Source organism: Trichechus manatus, unplaced genomic scaffold, assembly GCF_000243295.1.
Source record: "Trichechus manatus latirostris isolate Lorelei unplaced genomic scaffold, TriManLat1.0 scaffold00039, whole genome shotgun sequence".
Lineage (NCBI taxonomy): Eukaryota > Metazoa > Chordata > Mammalia > Sirenia > Trichechidae > Trichechus > Trichechus manatus.
This window is the reverse complement of record NW_004443975.1, coordinates 19699592-19710068: the sequence shown is the minus strand read 5'-3', so window position 1 is coordinate 19710068 and position 10477 is coordinate 19699592. Positions and strand designations below refer to the sequence as shown.

Sequence of the window (10477 nt, the reverse complement as noted above, 5' to 3'; positions counted from 1 at the left end):
GCATTTTATTAAAATGGAAGACATACAACAGAAGGGCAATTAGACAAGTAAGTCGCTCTTTGCCACCCCTGCTGACAGGGTAAACCCAGAAGACTGATCTCTGTGTCCCCACTGCCATATATATAAATCAACACACAAGCTGTGGTTGTAGCAAAACAATTCTGGGATAATTTTTCTTTATATCCTGGGGGCTCTGAGACTATGGCTTCCCAGAATCAAAACAACTGATTGGGAAGTGTAATGGCAGCTAAATGAATAAATGTATAACTGGTGTTCTCTCTCATACACCTGTATGTATGCACACATACATATATACATTGCTTTCTCTAAACTGAAAAATGGGAATATACCCGGTGGATTATGATCCGACAGCTCAGAATTAATAGGGCTTCTGGACAAAGAATCCATTAATATGGAAGAAGAGGAGTTGCTACCACCTGGATATTCCTACTATTCTTTCCAGCTAAAGATGTCCTAAGCATTGGGCCCCCGTTGAACCCGTTGCTGTCGAGTTGATTCTGTCTCATAATGACCCTACAGGAAGAGTGGAACTGCCCCTATTAATCCATGAATCAGAGAAAAAGAAGAAGGCCTTCCATTCTATACCACCCCCCACAAAAAAAAATTTCTGTCAAGTCAATTCTGACTCATAGTGACTCAACAGGACAGAGTAGAAATGCCCCACAGGTATTCCAAGGTGGTAAATCTTTAGGGAAGCAGACTGCCACATCTTTCTCCCATGGAGTCGCTGGTAGGTTCCAACTTCCTGTCTTTCAATTAGCAGCTGAGTGCTTAACCACTGTGACACAAGGCTCCTTTCTATTCTATAGAGAATGGCAATTCTTAACGGATTTAAGACGATTTGTCAAGTTCCTGAAAAGGAGGATTTAAATCAAGCATTACACGACCCTTTTAAGACAGTGGAAATCTACCAAGGAAGAAAAATAAAAGATGATTCTAGATCCTCATCATAAATTAAAGGAGAACTAAATAAATGGAAAGAAATCCCATAATCACAGACTGGAAGACAATAGTGTTAAGACCATAACACTCCTTAAATTGATCTACAGGTTCAGTACAATCCCTATCAGAAACCCAGCTGACTACTTTATAAAAATTGACAAGCTGATTCTAAAATTCATATGGAATTTCAATGAACCTAGAATAGTCAAAACAATGCTGAAAAAGAAGATAAGGTTGGAGGCCTCAAATTTCCTGATTTCAAAATTATAAAGGAATGATAACCAAGAAAATGTAGTACTAGCACAAGAAGGGAAACATAGATCAGTGAAATAGAATTCAGAATCCAGAAATAAACCCATATGTGAATGGTCAGCAGATTTTCAAAACTGCCAGGATCATTCAATGAGGAAAAGTAGTCTTTTCAACAAATTGTAATGGAATACCTGGATTATTGTTAGGTGTTGTCGCGTCAGTTCCGACTCCTAGCGACCCCATGTACAACAGAAGAAAGCACTGCCAGGTCCTGCACCACCCTCACAATCATTGCTATGTTTGAGCTCACTGTTGCAGCCACTGAGTCAATCCATCTCATTGAGGGTCTTCCTCTTTTTCACCGACCCTCTACTTTATCAAGCATGATGTCCTTTTCCAGGGACAGGGCCCTCCTGATAACATGTCCAAAGTACGTAAGACGAAGTCTCGCCATTCTTGCTTCTAAGGAACATTCTGGCTATACTTCTTCCAGGACAGATTTGTTCATTCTTTTGGCAGTCCATGGTATATTCAATATTCTTCACCAACACCATAATTCAAAAGCATCAATTCTTCTTCGGTCTTCCTTATTCATTGCCTAGCTTGCGCATGCATATGAGGCAATTGAAAACACCATGGCTTGGGTAAGACACACCTTAGTCCTCAAAGTGATATCTGGATAACCACGTGCAAAATAATGAAGTTGGACGCTTACTTTACACCACATACAAAAATTAACTCAAAATGGATCAAAGACCTAAATAAGAGCAAACACTACAAAACTCTTAGGAGACACCATAGGGTAAATCTTCATGACCTTGGATTTGACAAAGGATTCTAAGATATGACACCAAAAGCACAGCAACAAAAGAAAATAAAACAGATAAATTGTACTTAATCAAAATTAAAACCTTTTTTATTTCAAAAGACACCGTCAAGAAAATAAAGAGACAACCCACAGAATGGGAGAAAATACTAGCAAATTTTATATTTAACAAGGGACTTGTATCTAAAATATATAAAGAACTCTTACAATCAAAAATACAAAGACAGCTAACTAAAAAGCAGGCAAGGAAATCTTAGGGTGGCGTGAGTTCATGTTAATGGAGGAGGAACAACTCAGAAAAGGAGGGTGAGAATGGGTACACAAGCTGAAGAAGGTAGTCAATGTCACTGAGCTGTACGTGTAGAAACTGTTGAGTTGGTGTAGTTTTGCTACGTATCTTCTCAACAACAGCAACAAAATAAAAATTAAAAAAGAAATTTAAAAAAGTGGGTATTTATTGAATAAACATTTCTGCAAAGAAGATATACAAATGACCAATAACCACATGGAAAGATGAACAACATCATTAGTCATCAGGGAAATACAAATATAAATCACAATGAAATACCACTTTACATTCATTAGGATGGTTAGAGTCAAAAGTCAAATAATAACAAGTGTTGGTAAGGATGTGCAGAAATTGGAAACGTCATTCACTACAACTTGGAATGTAAAATGATGCAGTGGCTTTGGAAAACAATCTGGCAGTTTCTCAAATGTCTAAACATATAATTAGCATATGACCCACCTATTCCACCCCTAGGTATATACCCGAGAGAAATGAAAACATATGTCTACACAGAAACTTGTACACGCATATTCCCAGCAATATTATTCACAATAGCTAATAGGTAAAAACAGCACAAATGTCCATCAATGGACGAATGGATAAACAAAATACAGTATATCCATACAGTGGAATAGTATTTGGACATAAAAAGGAAGGAAGTACTAAAACATGGATGAAACTTGAAAAAACATTACACTACAACAATAGGTATACACACAGAAGGGCAACATTCTTTGATGGTTACCAGGGATGGGAGGCAAAGGGAGAGGAATAACTTTCTAGATAGTGGACACTTGTTATTTTTGGTGACGGGAAAGGCAATATTTAATATGAGAGAAGTCTTCACAACTGTCCGAGGAAAATGAAGACACTAAGAAGTACACAAGAATAAGGGACGATTTTGGTAAATGCTATAACATACAATAGTGCAACAATAAAAATAACAACCAAAAAAATATGTATGTAGTTGCCTAGGTAGACATGTATGCACATCTGTGTACAGGAAGGCACATATGAGTATATGGGGGTGCAAGTACAAGTGTATCTGTAGACATATGCATACACACGTTTATGTGTGTTGCATATATATTCATATATATAATAAACCACGTAGGGGGTACAGTTACAGCTACTTCCTAGACATAACCAAACACCTCACCTCACGGCATTGGATTGCTGGGTATAAAGGCTTGGGACCGTAGTCTCAAGGGACATCTTGGTCCATCCATTGGTATAACATAGTTCATAAGGATAATATTCTACATCATAGTTTAGTCAGTAGTGTCTGGGGTCTTTAAAGCTTGCAAGCGGCCATCTAAGATGCAACTATTGGTCTCTACTCATCTGGAACAAAAGAGAATGAAGAAAACCAAAGACTCAAAGAAGAAACTAGTCCACAGGACTAATAGCCCATATGAACCACAGCCTCTTCTAGCCTGACACCAGAAGAACCAGATAGTGCCCAGCTATCACGACCCACCGTTATGATGAGGGACACAATAGAAGGTCCTGGACAGAAAGGGAGAAAATTGTAAAACAAAACTCAAATTCCTAAAAAAGGCCAGACTTACTGGATTGATAGAGACTAGAGGAACCCCCAAGACCATCACCCTAAGATAGGCTTTGAACTTGGAACCGAAGCCACTCCCAGTGGTCACCTTTTATCCAAACAATAGATTGGCTTATAAAATAAACATTATCACCCATAAATACTATGCTCCTTTAAATAATCAACTATATGAGACCAAAGGGTCAACATTTACCCTAAAACAAAGATGAGAAGATAAGGAGGGGCAGGGAAGCTAGATTAATGGAAAGAGAACAGGAAGAATGGAAATACTGAGAACGTTGACACTTTGTGAAAAATGTAACCAATGTTATGGAACAAGTTGCATAAAAATTGTTAAATGAGAACCTAAGTTGCTGTGTAAACTTTTACTTAAAACACAATAAAATATTAAAAAAAAAAATTATGCTAAGTGAAAGAAGCCAGTCAAAAGACAGTAAGTATTTGTTGAGGTTTACTAAAACTTATTTCCATCCTGTGATTCTTTTTCCCACTGCACTCTGATATCAAAATTTCCTCAGCAAAATTTAATGTACCTGGGTGGCACGAACAGTTAAGCTCTTGGCTGCTAACTGAAAGGCTGGAGGTTCGAGTCCACTCAGAGACACCTTGGAAGAAAGGTCTGGAGATCTACTTCCAAAAGATCATAGCCATTAAAAACTCTATGGAGCACAGTTCTAGTCTGACACACATGGGGTCTCCATGAGTTAGAATCAACTCCACCAAATGGTTCATTTTGTTTTGTTATGATGAGGTTGGTAGAATTCTTACTTTTCTTCTTGCACGTTTTAAAATGTGGATGATTTGTCCATTTTTTTTTTTTTTTTTTTGGTGGTGTATTAGTCTCCTTTCTCTTCTCCTCCTTTGCCTCATCCTTTTGTTAAGACAAAGGAGAAAGTCTTCCTTTCCGAATCCAAACTAGTCTTAAAAGTACTGTTGTGGGTGACAACTTCTGCTTGGGCTAAAGTCCCTTCCTCCTCTTTTTATACTGTGGACTCTCTTCCCTTCACCTAAGGTTAGAGATTGGAGACCAGGCTTCCTCAGGAAATATCTGAGGACATTATACCTTACTGATGTATTCCTATAAAAAGCTTGGAAAAGACCCCTAAAGCCACTGACATTGCCAAAAGAGAACAACTTTGATATGAATTTGGTATAGTTCAGCAATCAGCCTGAGATCCAGAGGCTAGCTCCTAATATCCCTGTTTACCGCGTGCCAGACCCTGTGTCTCTGTAGCTCTCTACTGGTCTTCGCAAAAGCCCACAAAGTAAGTTCTACCTTCAGTCACATATTTACAAATAAAGAGCCTGAGGCAAGAAAATCTTAGAGAGGTGATACACTGCTTCAGGTCCATGTAACTTGCTTCAGGTAACTCGCTTCAGGTCCAGGGCCTGAACTTAGATCCACCTGACCCTCCTTACTGTCTCCCAAAACAAAAGCTCAGGTTGATCTAGTCCTTACTCTAATTCTAGACCACCTAGCACCCCAAGCATTTATACTGCAGCACCTTACTGGATTTTCACAGCAACTATTTATTTGCAAATGCTATTATCGTTATCATCATTTTACAGATGAGGAAACCAAAGCTTATAAAGGTGAAGTAACCACTTCTTGAAGGCACACTGAAAAGCACACTTTGTTAGCCTGAAATCACTGAACTAACCCTCCATGCAGCCTTGATGTGGCTACACTTGGGCACGCAGGCTGGCCTGGCTGGGGAATGCTATGCTGTGCATATACGTGAGTCTCCTGCTCACCCGCAAGAGTAAAAGAAAAAATACCTGAGTTGCCAAGGTGAGACTCATCGTGCCCATCAATAAGAAAAACTCTCCCATCCTTTGATCAGTGAATTCTATACCTAAATAAAATAATTATTGCTTTCATAAAATGTCTCTGTTTGCCACTGACAGAGACAAAACTGAACCAATATGTCCTGCAATAGCCTTTAAATAACCAAGGAGAGAGATCAAAATAAAAATAAATCTTGACCAGATTTATAGGTGCACCTTGATTAGTTTTTGTTTTTTCCTTCAAATAAGCAATACCTGGGGAAAAAATGAAAAGGGAATGTTGAGAGCAGATATCTGGTAACAGATGGGTTTTCTCTGACATACAGTATGGTATAATGCTGAAAAAACAATGCTGGACCATCATTCGTGACGCTTACTAGCAAAGTATACCACAGAGAAAGACAAAGGGGATTTGTCAGGATGTGCAATGCTACAACCGCTTGGATTTGAACAAACTATCATTTGTTTGGAAACCCTAGGGGCGTAGTGGTAAGAGCTATGGCTGCTAACCAAAAGGCTGGCAGTTCAAATCCACCAGGTGCTCCTTGGAAACTGTATGGGGCAGTTCCACTCCGTCCTACAGGGTCACTATGAGTGGGAATCAAATCCATGGTAATGGGTCTTGGTTTTTTCATTTGTTTAACTGAACTTCCCAAAGTTTTGTCGTGGTATTCTGTTGTTTTCTCCGGAGACACAACTGTTTCTGTTGTGTTTTTGCTTCAGCTGGTAATGATTTTTTTTTTCTTGAAAATTTGAAAGTTAAAATTAAAAAGCATAATTCATTCAGAACTAATTACGGTGCTGGCTAATGCAAAGGCTTAACTTTTAAAAATTCAATTATAAACAATGTGATGCAACTGGAATTTTTTACCCATTAGCCATCACTGCCTTTTCATGCTTCCACATATACTCAGATATCTTCCCTAAGTGATCAGCCTCAATTAGCAAAGACGCCAGTCAACGAAGCTAAGGATTACTATTTTTAAAAGTCTCGTTTTTCTATCAACCTCCTTTTTAGTGAAAACCTCTTCGTTTCCCTCAGGCAGCACTTTATCTAAGATGCATTTGGCTAGTAGAATAAAAAATACCTATTAAAGGAAAGAAGGTTCCCATCAAAGCTGTTGAAATCTGATTTCATTTCAGATTCTAGAACTAATGTTTTTTGTTTAAATAGATTTTGCCTGTCAATTTTCAGACCTGCTGTGGCCATCAGCTTATATGGACTGCTGTGGTCAACACGGGGGTTGTAGTGGCAAATTTTATTATAGACTGGTAATTGAATTGAACAGGTTTACATTTGAATAGATTTACTACATCATGGTCTCTGACATACTGCATGGGACTGAAATCCCTCTCCATCCATAAAGATATATTTAAGACAGTATCATTCTCTCCAGGCTTGGAAGGCAAATGTAAACCCAAGGAGATGGCCAGATGTAATTATGCATTTGTACGCAGGGTGTAACGCAATATTTCGCAGCATTTTTTTAAGTACAAAAGAAAAAGAATATTCCATATTTACTCATAACCATCTCATCCTTTCTGTCTGGGGTGAGTGGGTAGCTTGGAGAACTGACACTGTGCCATCAAAGTGGGCACAAGGAAGTGGAGGAAAAATAAATTATTATTTGAGTATGTCGACAACAGCAGCAATTCCCTTGAAAACAGACCCTTTAAAGGCTTGATCACAGCAACTGAAGAGGTGTGAACCACAGATAAGCCCTGCCCCATTGACTTTCATCTAGAATGTTTAATTAAACACAGCTCACACTCTTCAGTTACTCTTTCCGAGCTTCAGGACTGCTCCTCATGAAAAACCACATTGGGAAAAATTCCTTAGGCGAAATTATTTTTTCTACTTCCTCCTTAGACCTGGAAGGGGAAGATAAACCACGTGCAGTGGGCAAATAGTTGAGTAAGTATAGTAGTAAAACCAAACTAATCCCAAAAGTCTATCTACCTGGAAATGGAGGCGTGCCTCCATGCACGTTAATTTTTGAAAATAAAATTCAAATCTAGAACACATCAATTAGAAACATTGATTTACTACTCTTATAACATTTAAAAAATGATTTGCTTAAAAAAACGATTCTTCAATTTTCAACTCTTTGAAACCCTTAATTAAGCTTTGCTGAATGAATGTAAGTTTAGCTTGAGTCTACAGCCCAACTGAGTCGCAATAACAATATAATTGAGATCAAAATTTGACTGTCAATCACTTATCATTACATTCTGAAATAGGTTTCATTTGTTAGTCTGCTGTAGGGTATAAGGCAATTAGTAAAATAAAGTTTTTCACTATAGAAAAGTAACCTACCACCATCTTCCTAATTAAAAGGAAAATCCTTTGCCATGTGGGATGGGTTGTTATTGTTGAGCTTCTGATTTTTATGTTTTTCTTTGTCAAAACGGTCCTTTTGGCATTTTCATGCACGTTTTCTCTAGTGAGTGCAAACATATCTGTCTTTTTCACTGCTGCATTGCTAGAAACTAGACCAGTGCCTGGCTCACAGGAAGACCTTAATAAATATTTAGTGGATGGATTATAAAGGTAAAACATGTTTACTGTGAGGAATCCTAACAGTGTCAACAATTATACAGTGAAACGAGAAACAAGTATATCTCATTGTTATGTTTCTTCATCGGAGTAACAGTGTTACTGATGAGTACCTACCCTTGCTTTCACCTCTCCCAGCACACACCATCACAGCAAGGCGTCTGCCTTACATCTCTCTCTCCCAATCTCTCTCCACAGAAACTGAATCACGTCAGAAGGCAACTTAGTTTTTGTTGTTGTTTGTTTTTTACTTGACAATGTATTTTGGTCATCTTTTCATAAGACTTTAATTATCAAGTAATGTATTTGATTGCTTATAGCTGTTTTCCAAAGGAAGAGCAAAGTTGAAGAGGAGAGTAAGAATTGGAGAGAGTCCTCTTTGTTCCTAGTCCTGTGAGGAGGCACCAGACTTTCTGGGAAGAGGCAGAGAAATACGGCATGAATCCTCTGTACCCAGCTACAACCTGATTCACTCATCTTTCTATAATATTGTTCACAGTAAACACCTGGGAATAAGAAGAAACCACAAAAGAATTGTGAGATGTAGTAATGCCATACCTACTTAAAGTTCTGGTTTGTCCTGGGTGAATGAACACTTGGGTTTATATGGATTTAGTAGCTAAAAATAGGGGGTCTCCAGTAACAACGAAATGTGCAATTGTACAACCTAATATGGTAAACCCATGGAACAGAGTACGTTTCCATAATTTAACAGAAGCTATCTACAATTTTAATAATTTTAATTTTTAAATATTTAATTTATCTAATTTTCTTTCAAAATTCAATGACTGATTTTCATTTTGTTACTTTATAAAATTATCGTATTTATTTTAAACCCTGGTGACTTTTCTGTGGAGAAGGAAACAGTAAAATCTAAAAGTATTTAAAATGCACATGTACTAAAGCATATACATACAAAGAGATATATTTTTTTAAAAAAACAACAAATTAACATTGCAAACAAACAAAAATCTGAATGCTAAGCTTCCCAAAGAAAAGAACAATTTATCTCCAAATCTGAGCTGAACAGACATGCTAAAATTTACAAATATTTCTGGACTTGTGACTTGCGTAGAATAATTGAGTAGATTCTGGAATCTTACCACTTGGATTCAATTTCTGGCTCTGCTCCTCATTAGCTGTTTGGGCTTAGGCAATTTGTTTAGAACCGGATACATGTGCTAAATTATTTTGTGTTTTTTGGTTGTTACCCCCCTCCCCAACCAAAAAGCAAAGGGAAAACAATTTTAATATCACTGTTGCAAGCTCTTTATAAAGGAAGTAAGCCCAAAAGCAAGAAATAAAGAATGCTATAAACCTCAAGATGTAAAATTAAAAAAAAAAAATCTGTGTGTGAACCTAGTACTGAGAAAAAAAGCAAAAGACAATGACAGCAACCTCTTGGTTGTCCTTATCCCTTGCCTTCTGCAAACTGTAAAGATGAAAGCTCAGAACTGTAAAGCATGCCTGGTGGGTTGAGCGGCACATCAGATGTGTCCTACCTCGTCCCTTCTGTTGATGCCAAGCAGTTAGGCACAAACTATCAGAAAGTTCAGGTGTAAAGAAGGAGTGTTCTGCTATCAGACTCAGGGCACTGTACCCCATCTTTTCCTGCTTTCTCTAAAATCGTTGTAATTCCCGCTGCCCCCACCCTGCCCCATCCCCAACCTAAAGCATGGGGCCACTGACAAAATGCCTTACCTTCTTTCAGCATGCCCACTTTTAAACACTTCATGAAGCGGCACGCCTGGCACGATTTGCGTCTGCGCTTTGTGATTTCACATTCATTTGTGGCAGGGCAGCTGTATTCTATATTACCTACGACACAGAGTTTGAAGAAAAGATGCTGTTAGATTCCAAAGGCCCAGAACATATTAGCATCCCAAAGGCAATGCCAACTTGTTACCGCCCTCACTCTAAAAAAGTCACTTGGGATGGGATCCTGAGGAATGCCACAAACCTCCAGAAGCTGGATTCTCTGCTCTGACCACTGAAGACCCATCAAACAACGGGAAGATACATGGTGAAACTCTTCAAAAGATTAGGTTAAACATGAGCCATTAGAATATTATCTTTATTCCAGCTGTGCACGATAATAGTGTTCCAGTCTTATGACTGAAAGGAAATTTCAATGTAGATTATTTCTATAAAAATACAAACTCAAAACAGTATTTTTGTGTCATCCGTCCTGGATTTCTTTGGGCTACTAATGCTGTGGTGCATCAGGCTTAT

At 38.1% G+C, this 10477-nt stretch overlaps 1 protein-coding gene across 3 annotated transcripts in view; it reads right to left on the bottom strand.

Annotated features, from left to right (window-relative positions):
- Positions 1-10477, bottom strand: part of ESRRG (estrogen related receptor gamma) — a 641420-nt gene that overhangs the window by 153778 nt on the left and 477165 nt on the right. For all 3 annotated transcript variants that reach the window (XM_004375935.2, XM_004375934.1, XM_004375933.2), the window contains one exon: positions 9947-10063. In XM_004375935.2, coding sequence (XP_004375992.1) covers positions 9947-9980 — 34 coding nt within the window. In that variant the 5' untranslated portion in view covers positions 9981-10063. The remainder of the gene's footprint in view (positions 1-9946; positions 10064-10477) is intronic.